At 42.2% G+C, this 23,784-nt stretch overlaps 1 protein-coding gene across 1 annotated transcript in view; it reads right to left on the bottom strand.

The window, feature by feature from the left end:
* Positions 1-23,777, bottom strand: part of LOC127802871 (zinc finger CCCH domain-containing protein 19) — a 63,349-nt gene extending 39,572 nt beyond the window's left edge. Inside the window, exons 1-2 of the mRNA XM_052338945.1 lie at positions 22,301-23,777; positions 22,096-22,175 (exon numbers count right to left, since the gene is read on the bottom strand). Of these exons, the coding sequence (XP_052194905.1) occupies positions 22,096-22,175; positions 22,301-23,550 (1,330 nt within the window). The 5' untranslated portion in view covers positions 23,551-23,777. The remainder of the gene's footprint in view (positions 1-22,095; positions 22,176-22,300) is intronic.
* Between the last annotated feature and the right edge of the window lie 7 nt (positions 23,778-23,784).

Raw genomic sequence — 23,784 nt, 5'->3', positions numbered from 1 at the left:
GGGAAAGCAGCCTATGCTATACTAATAAGCATTGTTTTCTGGAATGGTGTAACTTTATGCCTTAAGGTTTTTGCACCTTTGGTGAAAGTGCTTCGAATTGTTGATGCAGATAGAAAGCCTTCTATGGACTTTTTATATGGAGAGATCAAGCAGGCAAAGAAAGATATTAAAGAGGCCCTAAATAATCTTGAGAAGAACAATCAGCCTATTATGGAGATTATTTAAGCAAGAGTGAAATATAAGCTAGATAGTCCATTGCATTTTGCGGCTTACCTTTTGAATCCCTACTACTTTTTTAAGGATAAGAAAATATATCTTGATAATGAAGTAATGGATGGGTTTTTTAACTATGTGGAGATGTTTTATCATGATGATGATCATGGTGAATTGCAAGGTCATGTTATAAATGTTGAGTTGCAAAGTATAAACGTCAAGAGGGAGCTTTTGGAAAAATTGTGGGCAGCTCAAGGGTGTACAAAAAATGATGACAATTATGATCTAGGTATAAAATTCCTCTAATCCCTTTCTTAGTTTCTATTGTGTTACTTGTGTACTAGTGTGTAAATCTATTTTATATGACCTATGTAGTTATGTGGTGGATAACTTATGTAAATCACACTCCAAACTTGCAACAAATGGCGACAAGGATCCTCTTGTTAACTAGTAGTTCATCCGGTTAAAAAAGAAATAGAAGCATTTTTGAAAGGGTTAATGTATATTCTAAAACGTTTTTATTTTAATTTCATTATCCCTGTGAAAGTATGAATTATATTTCTTTAATATTAATTTGTTATCTATCATTTAAATTGATATTGCTTTTATAAAATTTATGTAGATACATATAAAGAAAAGAAATAGACTAGATGTGCATTGATTGAACAATTTAGTCTTTGTCCAATTTAATGTGAAACTAATGAACAAGAAAAAAAATGGAGAAGGAAAGGAATGTCGATGTGCTACTTGCTAGTGATGTCAGCAACGCACAAGGATGGATTATTGATAGGAGATGAGGAAGAAGTTGAGCCTGGTACGGGGCTCACTTGGGAAGTGGTTGGTGAAGCATCCGAAGCAGATGAGATGCTTCAAATAAATCATTGTGCTTAGCTAGGGAAAATGTCCCAGCATGCATGATCGCGTGAAGTGTATCAGACGCGCGCAGAAGCCACTTGTGCGTGCACATGGGTGAGCCCAACGGCTTTTGGCGCCCAATTGAGTTTGATTAGTATATAAACTGATCAGGGGTGCCTTATTGAGATGTTGAATGAAATAAGGAAATCAGTTTCCTCCTCACTTCAATTCCCTCCTAAATCTCTTCCTTATTTTCCCTCCAATCTCTCAAGTTTTCTCTCTCTTTTCCCTCGCTATTCTCGAATTAGCTGATCAGATTCGAAAGAATCTGACAAAGTGGTATCAAAGCAAGCTCTGGGCCAGATTGTTTAAAGGCGATCAGATCAATGGCGGATGGTACTAGGATGCGTCAGATGGAGATGCAACTCCAACACGTAACAGCGACACTATCAGAAATACAAGGAAGAGTTGAAATAGTGGAAGAAAGGATAGGATCGACGGTGGATAGGAAGCTGGAGACTCTGGCCGATCGACTCAGGGGGGATATGCGCTTGCAAATCCGAGAGGAATTACAAGAAGTTCGAGATCAAGGAAATTTGTTGCGAGATTAGCTGCAACAATTTATGTTGATGTTTGCAAATCAACCACAGGTAAGGATCTCCCCTGATTTTCCACCTAGAGAATGGACGGAACCAATTCTACAAGGAATTGGTATGCCACACTGACAGGTGGGAATTACCGAATCGGAAGAAGAGCCAACGGTAGGTGATGAACCGGTAGTAGACTGGAGGCGGGGATTTCCAATTCCTAAACTGGAACTCCCAACCTTCGAAGGTACTAAACCGTGAAGGTGGTTGAGAAGGTGTGAGAAGTTGTTCGAGATTCATCGAGTACCAGAGAATCAGAGGGTGGCCTTAGCAGTAGCATATCTTCACGATGAAGGAGATGTGTGGTTCCAGGGATGGTCCAGGGTAAGAGCGAACTATAATTGGGAGGACTTCAATAAAGGCCTTAATGAAAGATTCGGAGAACGGGGACGGTTGGATATAGTACAGGAATTTAATCGCTTGAGACAGGAAGGCTCAGTGATGGACTATCAAGCGAAGTTTGAAGAGCTCAAGTTCTTGATGCTCAATCGAAACCCCGGCCTCACTGAAGATTATTTTGTATCCAGCTTCATAGGAGGACTTAATGAGGAGCTTCGATCAGCAGTACAAGTTCTTAGGCCGAGGATGGTTTCGGAGGCAGAGGAGAGGGCTTACTTACAAGAAATGACGTTTGACACGTTGCTAAGGAAACAAAAGGGATAGATCAGAGGAGCCCAAGGAGGAATGGTATATCAGGGTGGTACACCACCAGGAAGAGAGGCGATGAGGACAGTTCCTAATACCAGGTATTCTGCATTACCTGCACCTCCTCTAAATACGTTGAGCAAAGACAAGCTGTTGGAGCAAAGGAGGATAGCAAGATTGTGTTTTAGGTGTGGGGAAAAATACACACCGGGACATCAATGTAGGAAACAACTGTTGTTGTTGGACGGTGAAGAGGAAAGAGACAAAACAGAAGAGTTGGCAGCAATAGAAGAAGAAGAGGACGAGAGCAGTGGTGCCATGTCATTACACGCTGTTAAAGGAGTGGCTAACAGCAAAGTTATTAAGGTAAAAGGGAAGGTGCACGATAGTTCTCTCATGGTGTTAATCGACAGTGGGAGTACCCACAGTTTCATTGATGAAACAACAGCTAAAAGGATGGGGTGGCCAACAGCGAGGACACAGCCATTATTAGTCACGGTAGCTAATGGAGATAAAGTTCTCAGCAAATCAGCTTGCATGGGGTTTTGCTGGGAGATGCAAGGGGAGGAATTCCAAGCTGATCTTAGACTACTTAGATTAGGGGGGCTGCCATGTTGTGTTGGGGGTAGATTGGATGCGGGAAGTGAGTCTCATTAGTTTTGATTTTAATAACATGGAAGAAACGTTGGATAAAAAGGGAAAGAGAGTGATACTGCAAGGCCGCATGGAGGTAGGAGCATGCAAGTTGATAAGGGGAAGAAGTTACAACGAATGTTCAAAAAGAAGTGGGCACAGGTGGCTCATCTATTTTCCATTGAGGCCAGCGATCAGCAAGGGGAGCAATTTCAGACAGTAAGCTCAAAGTCTTCGCAATAGGTACTCGAACCGACCCTTTTAGATTCATTGTTGAATGAATATCAAGATCTCTTTGTAGAACCTAAGACTTTACCTCCTAAACGTTCCTTAGACCATACTATACCTCTCATACCCCAAGCCGAACCTGTCAACATCCGATCTTATCGGTATCCGCCTAAACTCAAATCCGAAATTGAGAAAATGGTCAGGGAAATATTAGATCAATCCCTTGTCCACCCAAGCCACAGCCCTTTCGCTTCCCCTGTTTTATTAGTAAAAAAAAAAAATATGGAACTTGGCGTTTTTGTGTTAATTATAGACAGCTTAACGCCATAACTATTAAGGACAAGTTTCCCATTCCCATCATTGATGATCTACTTGATGAACTCAAACATGCAACCATATTTACTAAGCTAGACTTAAGGGCTGGATACCACCAAATTAGAGTCCATCCTGATGACACTTTCAAGATAGCTTTCCGAACACATCATGGGCATTTTGAGTTTACCGTAATGCCATTTGGCCTCACAAATGCCCCAGCTACATTCCAAGCTCTTATGAACCAGATTTTTGAACCCTACCTCAGAAAATTCGTGCTAGTTTTTTTTGATGACATACTAATCTACAGCCCCTCTTTTGACCAACACCTTAACCACCTTAGGGCTACATTTGAGATTTTGCGATTCAATCAGTTATGTATCAAGCGGTTGAAATATGCCTTTGCACAGTCCTAAGTCGAGTATCTCGGACACATTATATCAGGAGCAGGTGTGGGAACTGATCCGAAGAAGATTGAAGCCGTTATGGCTTGGCCCAAACCTGCAAACATACGGGCCTTAAGGGGTTTTTTGGGGCTTACTGGTTACTATCGAAAATTTGTGAGGAACTATGGCTCTACAAGTAAATTGCTGACAGAAATGTTAAAGAAAAATGGATTCCAATGGAACACTAAGGCAGAAGAGGCCTTTGAGCAGTTAAAAGCAGCTCTGAGCAGCATACCTACACTAGGGTTGCTTGATTTTGATAAGCCCTTTACATTAGAAACATATGCAAGCAACATTGGCATAGGAGCGGTATTGACTCAAGATGGAAGACCCTTGGCTTTTCTTAGCCAAGCCTTGGCTCCAAGACATCAGGGCCTTAGTATCTATGAGAAAGAACTGATGGCAGTGCTAATGGCAGTAGAGAGGTGGCGCCACTACTTGGAAAGAGGAAAGTTTATAATCAAAACAAATCATGAGAGTTTGAAATACATTTTACAACAAAGGTTGCACAACCAATTGCAGAAAAAAGGTATGTCTAAACTCATGGGCTTAGATTATGTGATCCAATACAGGAAGGGAAAAGAAAATGTTACAGCAGATGCATTATCCCGCTGTCATGAAGAAGGGATGGTCGCAACCATATCTACAGTGGTACCTGATTGGTTCCAAGAAATTACTGACAGCTACCACGAGGACGGATGGACCAAGGCTCTTCTAGAACAGCTAACCGTGAGCACGACCAGCAAACCAGGGTACTCACTTACCAACGGAATGATAAGATACAAAGGCAAGATAGTGATCGGTGATTGTAAGGAACTGAAGGACAGTTAGTTTTTTGGCCGCAACTAAGGAAGTATGTGTGGGAATATGTCTTGAGATGTGAGGTTTGTAGACAATGCAAGCATGAAACAGTGGCCCATCCCGGCTTGCTTCAACCTTTAGAAGTTCCAGATCGCACTTGGACTAATGTTACTATGGATTTTATAGAAGGTCTACCAAAATCAGAGGGGAAGGATTGTATCTTAGTAATTGTAGACAGATTCACAAAATTTAGCCACTTCATTGGCTTAACCCATCCGTTTTCAGCTCAGGAAGTGGCTCGAATCTACTTGGATAATGTGGTAAAGCTACATGGCATTCCTGGATCAATTGTCTCTGATCGAGACAAAATATTTACCAGCTTGTTTTGGAAAGAGCTTATGAAAGGCCTCGGAACCAAACTCCTAATGTCTATAGCATACCATCCTAAAACGGACGGCCAAACTGAACGTGTTAACCAATGCCTGGAAGGTTACCTACGGTGCTTCAGTTTTGTGCAGCCCAAAGGATGGCATAAATGGTTGGCAATGGCACATTGGTGGTACAACACTAGCTTCCACAGCTCACTTAAGATGACCTCATTCGAGGCCCTTTATGGTTACAAACCGGATTTACTTCCTGCCCTAGGAAGTCACACAACAGTATCCACCGTGGAAACCTACCTCCAACAGAGACAAGAAGCATTAAGAATGGTGAAAGAGGAATTGGCCAAGGCACGTAACCGAATGAAGCAACAAGCTGATCGAAAGAGGAGCGAACGAGAATTTGCTGTAGGGGATGAAGTCTACTTGAAGCTCAATCCGCAACACTACAAGGCATTGACTAAGCAGCCCATTTCAAAGTTGAATCCTAAGTTTTATGGCCCTTTCAAAATTGTAGAGAAAATCGGCACTGTGGCCTACAAACTAGAACTACCTGTAGAAGCAAGAATACATCCAGTCTTTCATGTATCCTTGCTGAAGAAATCAATGGGCAGCCACAGCTCTACACCGAGCTTACCTCCTATAGTGAGCGAAGACCTCCAGAGGCAGTTCCCATGGCCATCGTAGACAGATGGGACCACAATGGCATTCCTATGGTTCAGGTTTTAGTTCAATGGTCTTCCTTGCATTCTGACAACAATACTTGGGAATACTTGGGAATACTTACCAAAACTTCTCCAGCAATTTCCCAATGTGGCCAGCCTACTACATATTTCTTGCGGACAAGAAACATTTTAAGGGGTCGGGATTGTTACGCTAACTAGTTGTTAGTAGAGCTAACAGTATAATTGCACTATTAGAATGTAAATAAATCATTGTGCTTAGCTAGGAAAATGTCCTAGCATGCATGATCGCGTGAAGTGTATCAGACGCGCGCGGAAGCCACTTGTAAGTGCACATGACCACTTGTGCGTGCACATGGGCGAGCCCAACGGCTTTTGGCGCCCAATTGAGTTTGATCAGTATATAAACTGATCAGGGGCGCCTTATTGAGATGTTGAATGAAATAAGGAAATCAGTTTCCTCCTCACTTCAATTCCCTCCTAAATCTCTTCCTTATTTTCCCTCCAATCTCTCTCAAGTTTTCTCTCTCTTTTCCCTCGCTATTCTCGAATTAGCTAATCAGATTCGGAAGAATCTGACAATAGTTTAAAAAAAAAACAATTTTCCTAGGCCTCACCTAGGCCCCCTAGACGTCCCCAGCCTGGCGCCCGATTAGCGCCTAACGCATTTTAGAACATTGTCCAATTCTATATACGAAAACAAATCTTATTCCAAAATAATATAGTCTCAAACTCATGAAATGTACCATTCACCAATAGAACCCAATACCTAAAATCTGGTGAAAGCACAAGAGAAGAGATTGCAGCAAGTTTACTTTAATCTATTAAAATCTTTCAAATGTTTATTTTTCTGTCTTGAGACAATTTATCAAACAGACAAAAGTGGAAGTTCTTGACGCCTGATACATTGACTATTGTACAATTTAAAGAAAGAGCTTGAAGAGGTAACTTTGTTTAAACAAACCAATACCCATATAACCTTATACATTCGACAAAACAAATATGATCATACCAAAAAATTAAGATTTGTAACAAGAAGCTAAAAGTACTATTCCACAAGTTGAGTTTAGGAGAGAAAATAGTTAAAATAATTAGCAGATCCAAACACAACAAACAACAACAATCCTTTAGTTCTATTAGGTGAGTCAATTATATGAGTTCCAACTCATCAATCATCTCTATCCATGATCATTTCTGTAAGACCATTATATCCTATAATATGTCTTAAGAGTTTCCTTCCAAGTTCTCTTTGGTCTTCTCTCTATCTAATTGCTACAAACTTCTTCCATTCCTTCCACTCTTCTTGTATACAAGCCTAGTCTTCTTCTAATGATGCAAACCATCTTAATCACATTTCACACTTCTTACGCCAATAAGCGCTAGTCAACATTATTACAAATAATCTAATTTTTAATTCCATATTTTCTTGCATCACCACTCATGTAGAAGTAGTAGATCTAGAGCTTTAGAAAAAGCCTTTATCATGAAATTGACTGTTTACTGTGTCTTATCTTACCTTTGTCACACTATGGCAATCACCTTCCCATAGTTCAGGTCATTATAAATTAATGGCTGCAAAAGCATAATGTAGCACTAAACAATATGTTCTGCATCAAAATGGAAAAACAGCAGCCTATAGCCCCCCAATGAGTCGTATGCAATAATATCAAACCATCCGGACATGTCTCTCTCCCTCGCATCAAAATCAAAGACACCTGTATAGCCCAAATCTGCATTCCCCTCAGAACTCACACCTAGTTCCTGAGTACAGCCCCTTGCATGTGGTCAGCGAACAAAATGACAGAGAACTAGTTTGACTAGTTGGGTGCTCTAAGCAGACCAGATACTTGTTGACTAAATGGTCCAAACATCAATTGAAGCACAAGCGCCTAAAGCTTCTTTTATCAGCATAGGCAATTGTCATGACCCTACGGAGTAGTGTGTAATATTGTAAAATGTTAAGGTTTAAATGAGGAAATAAAGAAGTAGTAGAAATGCTGTAAGTGGCTAATTGAAGCCGTTGGGTAGTTAAAGGTAGTTGAGGTAGCTAGAGGTCCTATAAAAGATAGACCTATGGCACTTTGAAAGATATCTTGGAAATGAATAATCAAAGTCTCTCTCACTCTATTGATTCTCTCTTTACCTCTTCCTTCTTTCCTTATTTCTCTCTTTTCTCTCTCTGTTTCTATCTCTCTCCCTCATTCTTACATTCTATAGTTACTGAAATTGCCAGCCCTAATTCAATGGCTTGACAAAGTGGTATCAGAGCTGGACGAACAAGCTATGGGGTAATCGACGAAAGCCATCAAGGTGAGGGGCGGCATCGGAACTTGCTAGCAGTAGCAACTCCAACGCAGTCACAATAGTTGAAGGCGAAATGGTAATCACAAGCGATCAAAGGGATAGTCAGGCTCACGACCCCCGGCAAGATGAGACCCAAGAGGAGGCAAAACTGATGGATGCGAAGACGACCCAAACGAGACAAAACTGAAGGACGAAAGCAAGACAAATTGGGTTTCCGAACGCAAGCAGTCTGGACTAAAATTCAGAAGCAAGGAGCTTGGGCTTGGGTAGGCGAACACAGACAACGGCTCTCGGTTAAATCTTGAAGGGGTGCAATTCTTGGCAAAGATTCATGCATTCTATGCAGCAACACATCAAGTGGGCCATGGCTAGGGTAGGCGAGAGTGAAGGCATGGCGTGGGTCAAATATTGATGTGGCGTAAAGCGGTGAATTAAAGATTGGGCAGATGGCAGAAGGTACAAGATTGAAGCAACTAGAGGTTAGGTTGGAAGCCCTGAATTCGATATGACCCATACCCAAGATGCCATGCGCCAAACGCGGGCAGAACTAGCCAAGTGGAAGGAAGCCGTGCAAGCGACATCAGAAAAGCAACAAGAAGCAGTCGGAAGATGCCAAGAATCGGTTCAAAGGTGTCAAGGAGCAACAAGGGTAGAGGATCAACAGTATGTTAAATATGTTGGCCTCTCTGCCCCAATTACGGTTGTCGCCGGAATTTCCGCCAAGGCAGGTGTCAAAGCCGATCTTGCCACATCAGGGCAATCATTTGGGAATGGTCGGAGTATTGGAAGAAGTGGAACAGCAGATAGTTCAAGAAAATCCGAGAAGAAACTTGCAACAGTTGGTGCATGGCCATGCACCCATGACAAAACTGGAGATACCCATGTTCGAGGGAAAGAACCCAAGGTGGTGGCTAAAGAGGTGCGAAAGGTTCTTTCAATTCTACCGGATTTCCGAGGATTAGAATGTGACTCTAGTGCGGCCTATTTGAATGAAGTGGCAGATTCTTTGTACCAAGGGTGGGTCCAAAATGAAGGGTTGCAAGGGGGTTGGAGAGTTTTTTCGGAAGGGCTCTATGACCGTTTCGGGGAGAAGAAAATGACAGATGTTATCGAAGAATTCAGCAAGCTGAAGCAAGAAGGTACTGTAATGGAGTACCAAACCAGATTTGAGGAGCTAAGATCCATGGTATGTACCATACAACCAGGGCTCACTGAACAGTACCTGGTATCAACTTTTGTTAGCGGGTTGAAAGAGGAGTTACAGCCCATGGTCAAGATGATGACACCCATGACGATAGGGCAGGTTGCCAAAAAAGCGAGGCTACAAGAAATGACTTTCGAGGCCATTTTTAAGAAGCATAATGTGCCATACAAGCCAAGTCTGTTGGTCGGACAATATGGGGGAGGGAGTTCGGGGGGGCTTGCTTACAGGGCCTAATCAATTAACAGTAGAGACAGGAGCAAATAATAATGGCAATAAAAGAGGTTGGATGGAACAGAGAAGGTAATTTGGGGTATGTCTCAAGTGTGGAGACAAATATAGCCCTAGTCATCAGTGCAAAAGACAACTGATGTATATGGAAGGTTATGATGGGAAAAAGGAAAAAGAAGAAGAAGATATTTCACGGGTAGAAATAGGGAGTGCAGGGTGCTCATCGAAGAGGAATCACAATTGCATTCTATACAGGCTGAAGTGTTTGAAGGAAAGGCTAAAGCAGCAGCGGAACAATTAGAGGCAGACACGGCTACACTTTTACTACTCAAAGGGGAAAAGCAAAACACAATAAGGAGAAGAGACGAAGGCAACAAGTATTGAAGGTAGGGATTGGTTGAACCATAGCCTTCATTATCAATTCTTGGGGACAAAAATTGTTTGAAGGGGTGAGAATTGTCACAACCCTAGGGAATAGTGTGTAATATTGTAAAATGTTAGGGTCTAAATGAGGAAATAAAGAAATAGTAGAAATGTTGTAAGTGGCTAATTGAATTCATTGGGTAGTTAGAAGGTAGTTGAGGTAGTTAGAGGTCCTATAAAAGATAGACCTACGGCACTTTGTGAGATATCTTGGAAATGAATAATCAAAGTCTCTCTCTATTGATTCTCTCTTTCCCTCTTCCTTCTTTCCTTATTTCTCTCTCTGTTTCTATCTCTTTCCCTCATTCTTACATTCTATAGTTACTGAAATTGCCAGCCCTAATTCAAGGGCTCGACAGCAATATCCCTCCTGTTGTACTAATAGCATTTCAAGTAAACCTTTATCATATGCAATGTTCAAAAAATGTTAAGTGCTATACAAGCATCTGAAGCTAATAGAACAGAGCTTCCTCAATTTTCCCTTTTTCTCGGGAAGTTGCTTTACAAACTGAAATTCCAAGTCAAGCTTCTTAGCTAATGACCAAACACTTTCAAGAAAGCAACCGCTTTAACCAGCATGCCAAAAATAAAGTGCCACCCAGGTTCTCCAGTATCATTCCCTGTTCCTTAAAAGTATCAACTTATGTCAAGTTTCTGCACATGTACTGCAAACCTTTTAACATACAACAAAGGAAAGTAAGAACTTCAGCATATGAAAAGGATAGTAAAAAGGACTTAATATCTGTCAAATGTCTCTACTGTTCTGTTAGTTTTTTCACACTAAGAAATATTGTAATTAGTCCTTCAGTTAGTTGGGGTAGTTACGCGGGTGTATGAACTAAAGGATGTAGAGAATCATAGCTAAGTGCACATGGCCAATTGGCTGTTCTAGAAGATGTACTAACCGTCTCCCTTATAAATAAAGAAGGCTACCGAGGATGGGGATCATGTGAGAATTCTACATTGATCTTTTCCCTCCTTTTCCTCACTCAAATTTTGTCTCTCTCCACCCCTCTCTTTCTCTCTTTTCCCTCCCTTATTTCTCTTTCCCGCCTACTCGACCTTCTCTCAATTACGAGAAGGTTCCTAATCAGATCGAAGGTCTGACAATTGGTATCAGAGACTGGCGACCTGAGCGCTGAGGATGGCTGACGGCACCAGGGCGAAACAAACGGAATCTAGATTGGAGGCTATGGAGGGTGGAATGCGACAGTATCGGGAGCAGGTGGAGGACCGTCTAGATCTACTAGAGCTGGGCATTAGAAACACACAGGAGGAGATTAATCGAAGTCGATCGGAATACACTGCTAATTTGGATCGGACAGTGGATCGAGCGGTGACTGGGTTACGGGAGGAAATTGCAGGGCTCAGCCAACAGCTTAATCAGCAATTGAATGCTACCTTAGGCCTCTTTGCTCAACAACCGCAAGCCAGCTTACCCACGGATTTTCCTCCCAGAGCATCATCGACACCAATTCTGATGACGCCTAGGGAGAGACGGAGATATAACGGTCATGGAGAGATCGAAGAAGGAATGGAGACTGATCAACCCAATCTGAACCGTGGAGGTGGTGGAAATCACTTCACGTTACAAGGACCAAGAATGGACATCCCTCCGTTTGAAAGGGACAGGCCGCGGTGGTGGATCAGGCGGTGTGAGAGAGTTTTTTACCAATATCGAGGAGCTGAATGAGAGAAAGTGAACACCGCAGCCGCGTACTTGGATGATGTAGCGGACACTTGGTTCCAAAATTGGAGCCAAGACAGGGCTGAGTGGAGTTGGCCAGAGTTCGTTAATGGACTCTGTAGTCGGTTTGGGGAGAAGACCAAGATGGACGTTATCGAAGAATTCAATAAGCTGAAACAAAGGGGAACGGTGGAAGAATACTACGTAAGATTCGAAGAGCTACGATCACTAATGTCGCTAGCTCACCCGTCCTTGGATGAAAGTTATTTTGTATCTAGCTTCATCAGCGGGTTGGATGACTTGATCCGACCTACGGTCAAGATGCTTTACCCAACATCAGTGGGGCAAGCCGCGGAACAGGCTAGACTCCACGAATTGTCACTGGAAACTTTTGCCAAGAGGCATTGGTTGTCGGCTAAAGGAGGGAGGGAGGATACTCCCCACATGGGGATGAATAGAAGTAACAATCAACCCTGGCCAAGGAATGGTACATCAAGAAGAAATCCACCAGTCCAATTACCCGCCAAGTCTCTACCTATAGAATAGAAGAGGCAATTGGGACTCTGCTTCAGATGCGGAGAAAAGTATGGTGTGGACCACCAATGTAAAAGGATGTTGTTGACAATGGAAGGGTCAGGCGAAGAGGATAGGGAGGAAGCTGAGGAGGAAGAACAAGGAGAACCTGTCGAGAATGACGAAGGGGGTGAATTGTCCATGCATGCACTGCAAGGCCAGGCTTCGAGCAAAGTGCTTGAGGTGAAGGGACTAGCAGGGAAGAGGGCGTTGGTAGTCCTCATTGACAGTGGTAGCACTCATAGTTTCCTTGATGAGGAAACAGCCACTGCATTACAATGCCCTTTACAGGAGACCGCTCCACTCTCTGTCTTGATAGCCAATGGAAGCCGGATGGTGAGTCAATCAAAATGCGTGGGGTTCAGATGGGTGATGAATGGGCATGAATTCTCTACTGATCTACGAATTCTAAGGTTAGGGGGATGTCATGTGGTCCTAGGGGTGGACCGGATGCGAACGATAAGTCCCTTGGTCTTTGATTTCAATACATTGGAGGTCACCTTTGAGAGGGAAGGTCAGAAGATAACTCTCGTGGGATGCCAAGGAATAGGAGAGTGCAAGGCAGTGACGGGGAAAAGACTGCAGAGACTGTTGGAGCAAGGGGGAACAACCATAGGGCAATTACATTCCCTATATGCCCGAGAGATGGACGCTGGTGAAAAGGAGGAAATTGCCCTAGACAGGTGGGGCAGTGGGAAGCAGCACTGGGCCAAATCTTTACCCTTGACAAACAATCAGGTACACTCTAATGGCCCAATTCACACATTGTTAATGGAGTTTGAGGATTTATTTGCCACACCTACCACACTCCCTCCTCCTAGATTCCTTGACCATGCCATACACCTTAAACCAAACAGTGCACCCATAAATCTTTGAGCCTACCACTACTCCCCTATACAGAAAGCCAAAATTGAAAAACTAATCAAGAAAATGCTATCCAAATCCTTGATACAACCCAGCCAAAGCCCATTTGCATCTCCGGTTTTATTAGTAAAGAAAAAAGACGGGTCATCGAGGTTTTGTGTGGATTACTGACAGCTCAACTCCATCACCGTCAAGAACAAATTCCCCATTCCCATTATCGAAGATCTCCTTGATGAGCTAGCGGGATCATCTGTTTTTTCCAAACTAGACCTCACTTCGGGATACCATCAATTCTGAATGAACCCAAAAGACTACCACAAAACAGCTTTTCGTACCCACCAAGGACATTATGAGTTCTTGGTCATACCCTTTGGCCTCACAAACGCCCTTACAACATTCCAAGCCCTCATGAACCATATCTTTGCTCTATACCTCCGAAAATTTGTGTTGGTTTTCTTTGATGACATTTTAGTATATAGTTCCAACCTTAACCAACACCTAAACCACTTAAGGAAGGCTTTTGAAATCCTCAAACACCATCAACTCTATGTGGAAAGGTCCAAGTGTACTTTCGCAGAAGCAAGGGTGGAATATCTTGGCCATATCATCTCAGGGCAAGGGGTAAGCACAGAACCTCAGAAAATCGCAGCTATGTCACAATGGCCCAAACCCAAGACCCTCAAAGAATTGAGGGGATTCCTAGGCCTTACTGGCTACTACCAAAGGTTCATCCATGGGTATGGCTTGATCAGTAAACCCCTCACCCTGAAGAAGAACAGCTTCTAATGGGGAGTTGAGGTTGATAATGCTTTTGCAGCTCTTAAAGAGGCCATGACCAAGGCACCCATTTTAGCACTACCGGACTTCTCCAAGGAATTTATATTAGAGACGGATGCCTGCGATTCAGGGGTCGAGGTAGTCTTAATCCAAGAGGGTAGACCGATATCGTATTTGAGTCAAGCTTTAGCTCCAAGACATGTAGGCCTAAGTATTTACGACAAGGAGCTACTAGCCGTCCTAATGGCAGTGGAGAAGTGGAGATATTACTTAGAAGGCAGGCTTTTCACCATCCGGACCGACCACAAAAGCCTTTAATTCCTATCCCAACAAAGGGCTCACAATCAACTACAAAGAAAAGGGATTTCAAAGCTCATGGGATTCGATTATGTAATTTAGTACAAGAAGGGACGAGAAAACTTGGTAGCAGACGCTTTGTCCAGAAGAGAAGTGCAGGGTAGTGCCCATGCTATTTCAGCCTTGATACCAGACTGGGTGCAAGGCATAACAACCAGCTACGAGAAGACTGATTGGATCCAAGAGTTACTAATTCGACTATCGGTACAACCCCAAGAGGACTCGAGGTATACACTGAATGAAGGCTTGCTCAGATACAATGGCAGGGTGGTCATTGGGGAGGATGAGCAGTTGAAGAAAAAGATCCTACAGTCTCTACATGACTCTCCTATAGGGGGACACTCAGGACTAAATGTCACATATCATCGGGTGAAGCAACTCTTCTACTGGCCGGGACTCAAGAAGGATGTAACTCAACATGTCCTAAGATGTACCACCTGCCAACGATGTAAACATGAGCAGGTACCCTACCCCGGCCTCCTCCAACCCTTAAAGATACCTTCCCAAGTATGGGAGCAGATAACCATGGATTTTATCGAAGAGCTGCCCAAGTCGGAAGGCTTTGACACTATATTGGTGGTGGTCGATCGGGTCACCAAGTTTGGTCACTTCATTGCATTGGCGCATCCCTTTACGGCTACAGAGGTAGCCCGAAAATTAATGGACCATGTATTCAAGATACACGGAGTGCCACGGGCCATCATCTCAGATAGAGACAAGATTTTCACTAGCCAATTCTGGAAAACCCTACTCCAATGACTGGGAATTGGGTTACGATTGTCATCAGCTTACCATCCAGAGACCGACGGCCAAACAAAAAGGGTTAATCAATGCCTCGAAACATACCTAAGGTGCCTATGCTTTACCCGACCATGGAGCTGAAATAGGTGGATAGCATTAGCCCAGTGGTGGTACAACACCAATTACCACACTGCACACAAGAGAACTCCCTTTGAAGCTCTATTCAGATATCCCCTTCCCACAATTCCGGCTATTGTGCACTACAACCCCGCATAAACTACAGCGGACCAATACTTACAGGCCAGACAAGAGGCCTTGCAAGTTATTAAACAAGAGCTTACTTCAGCTCAGCATCGCATGAAACAACTGGCGGATAGGCACCGCATGGACCGCAATTTTGAGGTAGACGACGAAGTTCTTCTGAAAGTAAAGAGATTTCAACAACATCTTTTTACCAAGGGGCCTATATCTAAAATCAGTCCTAAGTACTATGGACCCTTCAAGATTATCGAGAAAGTCGGACCAGTGGCATACCGGCTACTTCTTCTAGAAGGCGTGGGGTTGCACCCAGTCTTCCATGTAGCGACTGGCACAACAGCAGGAGTCAGCCATGAGCTACCAAAACTGCAAGAAGATTCCATCGTGGAAGTCGAGCCTAAAGCCATACTGGAAAAGCGAGTGACCTACCAAAATTCGGTGCCACTCACACAAGTTCTAGTGCAGTGGACGCACTTGCATCCCGACCACACAACTTAGGAGTACCTCCCCGATCTTCTGCAGCGGTTTCCTCGGGCTACTAGTCTCCTTTAATTTCTTGGGGACAAGAAATAATTCGAGGAGGGGGGAGTTGTCACAACCTAGGGGGTAATATTGTAATTAGTCCTTCAGTTAGTTGGGGTAGTTACGCGGGTGTATGAACTAAAGGATGTAGAGAATCATAGCTAAGTGCACATGGCCACTTGGCTGGCCAATTGGCTGTTCCAGAAGATGTACTAACCGTCTCCCTTATAAATAAAGAAGGCTACCGAGGATGGGGATCATGTGAGAATTCTACATTGATCTTTTCCCTCCTTTTCCTCTCTCAAATTCTATCTCTCTCCATCCCTCTCTTTCTCTCTTTTCCCTCCCTTATTTCTCTTTCCCGCCTACTCAGCCTTCTCTCAATTACGAGAAGGTTCCTAATCAGATCGAAGGCCTAACAATCACTTGTATTAGATTAACTTTGGTTATCTCGGGAGAGTTTCTTAGACTGTTAGCATTTGTATATCACTTGTTTTATTCTAGAATGATTGTTTCTAGAAGGGTTAGTTAGAAGATTTGTTAGTTCGGTTAGTTGGTTGTAACTACCGATCTTTAAATAGCTTTCTGTTTTTACCGCATCTATGTTGTATAAATAGATGTTGGGTGTGAGGTTTTAGAGAGAGCTTTATTCTGTCTTGGGATAAGAGGGTAAAAGGAGTATGCACTCGGTTTACTTGAGAACTAAGAGGGTATATCTTTGTATTCTTGGGTAGGGAAATTCTCAACAGTTCTGGGTATAAGGCTGGTGAGTGTGTTGATACTTTAAGTTTCATTCAAGATAGTGACGATAAAGTGCCTTGAGCAGTCTGGATGTAGGTCTTAAAAGACCGAACCAGGATAAATTCTTGATGTTCTTGCTTCTAGGTTTGTGTTCTTATTTTCTGAGTTTTTTGTTAATCTTGTGTGCATCATCAAGCTGAGTAATTCTGAGAGAGGTTTTCATTGTGAGTGCGAGTGTTATTGAGAGTTAGATAGCTAGGGGATTATTCCAACAACGTGGTACCAGAGCCTTCAATCTCAGTGGCATTCAAAATTCTTCAAGAAACCTCAGAAGGCAAAATCAAAGACTCAAATCGAGATGGCGCCAACTGCATCAAGATACGACATTGACAAATTCGATGGGTTTAACGACTTCGGCCTATGGAGGATCAAGATGGAAGCATTCCTCTACAGTCAAGGCCTAGAAGGGACACTGGAATCAGAGATACTCGAGACATCAACTGAAAGCGAGACACCAATTCTAACTACCGCACAGAAAGAGGCTCAGGCGGAGATCAAGAAAAAGGCTTACAGCCTTCTGATTATGAGTCTTGGAAACAAAGTTCTAAGGGAGGTATCAAAGTTAAAGTTAGCAGCTAAAATCTGGAAAAGACTGGAAGATCTTTACCTCAAGAAGACCCCCATATCCAGTCGGTTATTTCTAAAAGCCAGGTTCTTTAATCTTAAAATGCATGATAATCAAAAACTTCAGGAGCATTTAGATGACTTTAACAAATTATGTTTAGATTTAGAAAACATAGATGTGAAATATGATGACGAAGACAAGGCCCTAGTTCTTCTATATTCATTACCTAAGTCCTATGAAAACTTTGTGGATATTCTCCAACACAGTAGAGACAAACTTTCTTTAGAAGATGTTACAGGGGCTCTAAATTCTAAAGAATTAAGGATTAAGATGGACTGTAAATCTAACACTGGTGAGGCCTTAACAGCAAGATCAAGAAGCACTAAAAGAGATCAGAAAAATAAGGGGAAGTTAAGGTCTAAATCCAGGAATGGAAAAGGGCCAATAAAGTGTTACTACTGTTAACAAAAAGGCCATATCAAGAGGCTGTGTCCAAAGAGGAAAAAGGATTTAGCCGAGAAGGAGAGTTTAAGAGGGGGGGTAAATTTTTGTGATAGTGGTTATGATAGTTCTGAAGCTTTAGTTGTAAGTGAAAGTGCAGAAAGCCAAGAATGGGTTCTAGACTCTGACTGCTCCTTTCACATGACTCCTAAACATCAGTAGCTGCAAAACTTTAAGAACTTTAATGGAGGTAAGGTCTTACTAGGTAATGACCATGAATGTGAGGTAAAAGGGATAGGAGATATTAGGCTAAAATTACATGATGGTTCCCATAAAATCCTCACAGCCGTTAGGTATATTCCAGAATTAAAGAGAAACTTGGTTTCTCTTCGGGAGCTGGATAGAAATAGCTTAAAGTTTAAAGGAGAAGGAGGAATAGTTAAAATAACTAAATGATCTTTGGTATGTATGAAGGATGAGCTAAGAAATGGAATTTACCTTTTGCAGGCTACCACATTATGTGGTGAAGCAGCAACCATAAGCCCTAAACCCAAAACTAAGGAAACTCTATGGCATTTACGAATGTCTCATATCAGTGAGCAGGGCCTTAAAGAGCTTTCAAAGCAAGGTATATTGGATTTAGGTCAAACCATAAGTATAGGCAAGTGTGAGTCTTGTATATATGGTAAGGCAGCAAAAGTAAAATTCAGTAAAACTGTTATACATTCATCAAAAGAACCCCTAGACTATATCCACTCAGATTTATGGGGTCAAACTCAAACTGAATCCCATGGTAGCTAAAGATTTTTCCTATCAATTATAGACGACTTTTCTAGGATGCTATGAGTATATGTCCTAAAGTCAAAAGATAACACATTTGAAACTTTTAGGGCATGGAAGGCTATGGTGGAAAACCAGAAAGGAAAGAAAATCAAAGTTGTAAGAATGGATAACGGGTTAGAATTTTGTAGTAAGGATTTCAATCAAATGTGTAAGGAGGGGGGGATTATTAGATACCTAACTGCACCCGGTAATCCTAGGCAAAATGGTATTGCAGAAATGATAAATAGAACCCTCTTAGAGAGGGTTAGATGCATGTTAAACTATGCAAATTTGTCTAAAGCATTCTAGGGGGAAGCTGTCACAACAACAGCCCATGTAATAAATCTATCCCCATCTACAGTTATAAATTTTCTAACCCCATATGAAAGATGGACAGGGCATAAGCCGAACCTTGACCACCTTAGAGTGTTCAGATGCCTTGCCTACGCCCATGTAAAACAAGGAAAACCAGAGCCTAGGGCCAAGAAATGCTTGTTTATAGGATATCCATATGGAGTAAAAGGTTATAAGCTCTAGAATTTGGAATCTGAAGGACCAAGGATTATAATAACTAGGGATGTGACATTTGGTGAGGATTCTGCCATGAATGCAAGTAAAGATAAAACTCAACTAGATGAAAGACAAAATATAGAATCAATCTCGGTGGAGTTCTCGAAAATCTCCCCAGATTTGCCCCAAAATATCTCTGAAGTTGAGTTTGATTCTCCTGAACCTAGCCTTAATCCAGATCCTGAAGATAACCATAACCATGAATCATCTCAATTTGAAGGAGATGAGGATGACAATGAGGTAGACTCAAGCATAGTAGATCAACCAAATCCAGATAGGTATAGTGTGGCTAGGGACCGACAACCTAGAGCCTGAAGGCCACCTCAAAGATATGGCTACTCAAATTTAGTAGCCTATGCCCTAATTAGTGCGCCTGAAATAGCAAGTGAAGAACCTTTATCATATGAGCAAGCAGTGTCTTCTAAGGATGCTAATAAGTGGATAGAAGCTATGCAATCCGAGATAAATTCCCTTAAGAAAAACCAGGCTTGGAAGCTGGTGGAGAGGCCTAAAGGGCAGCGGGTAGTTGGCTACAAATGGCTGTTTAAAATCAAGGAACGAGCTGGAGATAATCCTAAGCCTAAGTACAAAGTTGGGCTAGTTGCTACAGGCTTTACCCAAGTCCCAGGGATAGATTTTAATGAAGTTTTTTTCCCTGTAGTAAGGCATTCTTCTATAAGGGTGTTGCTGGCCATCACAACTAAATTGAACCTTCATTTAAAGCAATTGGATGTCACAACTGCCTTCCTTCACGGAGACCTTGAAGAGAGAATTTATATGGACCAACCGAAGAGGTTTGAAGCTAAGGGAGAGGTGGAGAAAGTGTGCCTCCTTAGAAAGTCATTGTATGGACTTAAACAGTCCCCAAGACAATGGTACCGAAAATTTGATTCGGTTATGATAAACCAAAGTGATCTAAGGAGTTCCTATGATTGTTGTATATATTTTAAACATGTCATACCTAGTATTTCTATCTACCTATTGTTATATCTGGATGACATGCTTATTGCAAGTCAATCCACAAGAGAAATCCAGCTTCTCAAGCAAAGGCTGAAAGCTGAATTTGAGATGAAGGAATTAGGTGAGGCAAAGAAAATCCTAGGAATGGAGATTTCTAGGGATAAGCATCATAGGAAAATATATTTATCTCAAAGATCATACCTAGCAAAATTGTTATCAAGATTTGGAATGTCAACTGCAAAGGCTGTTAGAGTGCCTTTCGCATCACATTTTAAATTGTCTTCAGATCAGTCTCCAAATGATGAGGAAAGTAGGAAGGAGATGGCCAATATTTCATACTCAAGTGCTTTAGGCAGCTTAATGTATGGAATGGTCTGCACTAGACTTGACTTGGCACATGGAATGAGTGTCACAAGTCGGTTCATGGCTAATCCAAGAAAGCCCCACTCGTTAGCTGTTAAATGGGTGTGTAGGTATCTTAGAGGATCAATTGATTATGCTTTGTCTTATAGTGGTGAAAGTCTAGAAGATCAACCTATGATCCTAGGGTATGTTGATGCAGATTATGCTGTTGATATTGGTAAGAAAAGGTCCACAATTGGCTATGTGTTTAGGTTATGGAACTCTACTATTAATTGAAAATCGAGTTTCCAACATGTGGTAGCATTATCAACTACCGAAGCAGAATACATAGCCCATACGGATGCATTTAAAGAGGCTTTGTGGCTAAAAGGATTAGTAGGAGAGATTCTAGGTGTAGATGTTAAGACCACTTTGATGTGTGATAGTCAAAGTGCAATCCATTTGTCTAAAAACCAAGCTCATCATGAAAGAACAAAGCATATAGACATAAGATATCATTTTATCAGACAAGTTATTGAAAATAAAACTGTTATGCTAACCAAAGTTTCAGGTGAGGAAAATGCAGCAGATATTTTTGCAAAGGTTGTTCCAGTCTCAAAGCTAAAGCTTTGCTTGGATATTTTGAAATTGATTCTGTCAGATCTGAAGCAGAATCAAGACAGCATGTGAAGAAACAGGTAGCAGAAAAGAACTCCTGAGGAAGCAAATCAAATCAAGTGGGTGGAGAATTTGTTGTAATCACTTGTATTAGATTAGCTTTGGTTATCTCGGGAGAGTTTCTTAGACTGTTAGCATTTGTATATCACTTGTTTTATTCTAGAATGATTGTTTCTAGAAGGGTTAGTTAGCAAATTTGTTAGTTCGGTTAGTTGGTTGTAACTACCAGTCTTTAAATAGCTTTCTGTTTTTACTACATCTATGTTGTATAAATAGATGTCAGGTGTGAGGTTTTAGAGAGAGCTTTATTCTGTCTTGGGATGAGAGGGTAAGAGGAGTATGGACTCGGTTTACTTGAAAACTAAGAGGGCATATCTTTGTATTCTTGGGTAGGGAAATTCTCAGCAGTTTTAGGTATAAGGCTGGTGAGTGTGTTGATGCATGTAATCCTTTAAGTTTCATTCAAGACAGTGAAGATAAAGTGCCTTGGACAGTCTGGATGTAGGTCTTGTTAAAAGACCAAATCAGGATAAATTCTTGATGTTCTTGCTTCTAGGTTTGTGTTCTTATTTTCTGAGTTTTTTGTTAATCTTGTGTGCATCATCAAGGTGAGTAATTCTGAGAGAGGTTTTCATTGTGAGTGCGAGTGTTATTGAGAGTTAGATAGCTAGGGGATTATTCCAACAGAAGTCAAATAACTGTAATATTTTGTCAGTATTTTCATGTTGGGAGATTTATCAATTTTAAAAATCTGAAAGAATTTCCAAATATCTATAGACAACAAAACCCATTTGCCCAAAACTACATCAGCAAACTAGGAATTGATAGCATCTTCGCACAACAAACAACATATTAAATAAGAGCTGTGCCTTGGAGCCTGGTTGAACTGTTCAATTAATATGTAAGAAAAAGATAATAACATAACATAAACAAATTTGTTAGCAACTTATTAAATAACAGGAGAAAACACATTAATTACCAGCCTGCTTTGGAGCACGTTGAACTCTTGAATTAATATGTAAGACTAAGATAACAGTGTATAAAGTATATTATTGGAAATTCATATCAACGAAACATGAGTATTAAAGTATTGAATGAATCCAGGTTAGCTAAAGATCAATGCAGAACAACTTACCACAGTTCCAGCGACCCTTAGCTCGAAAGAATGCCTCATCCCGATTAACACAAGAAGGGTGATATGCCTTCGGGCATCCCCTGTAGCACCAAAGAACAAACTACATTAACAAAATAATAATTACAACAACAATAACAAATATAAGAATAACTTGCATAACTCGTATACTCAAGAAAAGCAAATACCCCAGTACATAAGCACTCACCTGCGATCACATAGCACAAGGTCTCCACCATCAAAGCAAATGAAACAGACGTCTTCTTCAGTGGCCTTTCTAGCTGAAGCCTTAGCTGGAACTTTAGAACTCCTCCCTCTCTTGCGCTTGCTTCCACCACTAGCTCCTTTCTCTGCCTCTGTCATCTCCGCCACATCTGTTTCAGTCTCCATCTCAGTGTCTGCCAATGGAGTATCTTCCTCTGCTGGCAGTTGTTCACCATCGTTGCCATATCTGGACACAACAGGTGAACCAGCACCAACAATAAGTAAATTATCCAATGGTGGAGCAGAGGATGACCCTGCACCCATCTCAGTTGCCACCTCCGTGTTCGTCTCTATTTCGGTGCCCTCCATCCCAGCCCCCTCCTCTGCCATGCCTTCTCCATCTTCATCCTCGGCAGCAATTGATGAATCGGCACCAAGTAGTCCCGTCTGCTCCAATTCAGAATCAAATGCCCGCACTTCATTTTTTACCGACCCAATTTCATTTCCCATCTCCATTCCAGTATCCGCCCTTTGAATCTCCTCCTCTACCACCAACATATCCATGGCTGGTGCTTCAACGCCTTCAGGCGGCAATTCATCCAAGCCAGACACAGACTTTGATTCAGCGCCTTCCACCCCCTCCGCCTGGCACTTCATCTCCACATCAGTGTCAACCGCTAAATTCTCTCCCTTCATCAATGCTTCACCGCAATCCATATCAACCTGTGAATTAGCCCCAAATATTTTCGTATCATCCAACTCGGATATTACCTTCCCCAAACCACTTTCCTCGTGCCCTCCTACAATTTCAGCACTTACCGTAGGAATCTCCACCAGTGCTTCACCGCCTCTATCCACACTCGGATCCTTATCCCCGACGAGATGCGAATCATCCAACTCCGAGACATACTTCTCCACGCCGCCTTCGTTAATATCCGCCTCGGCCGTAATCACCGACTTATCACCAACCGGTGGGAGATTACCCATCTCGGGGACCAACACACGGTCCCCAGCCTCCGTCTGCATTCCAGTTCCCTCGTCGGAAACCTTCTCCTCCGCCACCGCTTCATCATCTTTGACCTCAGCCATCGATTTGTCACCCAGAACATGTGAATCACCTAACACGGCAGCAGACTCGCATTGCCCGGTGTCAGTAACCTCTAGGGTTTCCAATGCCTTCTCTTCCATGGTTGAAGGTTCGTGCTCCTGTGGCAACGGTTCGCCCACGTTCCTGGTTTCCCCACCCTCCTCCATGGATCAAATTCAAAACCCTAACCCTAGGCTACTATATATACAGAGACACACATATAAATTATCGATATATATAAGGATATATTTGTATTATGTGATCGAAGAAGAACAGGTTCGTATTGTATCTACGGACTCTGTGACTATAAGCTTCTTCACACCCGAGAGAGAGAGAGAGATTGGAATTGAATTGCAAAAGAAAGAAAAATAAAAGCCCTTTTGAGAGAGGGGAGGTGGGGA

Source organism: Diospyros lotus, chromosome 5 (genome assembly GCF_014633365.1).
Source record: "Diospyros lotus cultivar Yz01 chromosome 5, ASM1463336v1, whole genome shotgun sequence".
Classification (NCBI taxonomy): Eukaryota; Viridiplantae; Streptophyta; class Magnoliopsida; order Ericales; family Ebenaceae; genus Diospyros; species Diospyros lotus.
The sequence above is the reverse complement of the archived record's forward strand: the minus strand, read 5'-3'. Positions and strand labels throughout refer to the sequence as shown.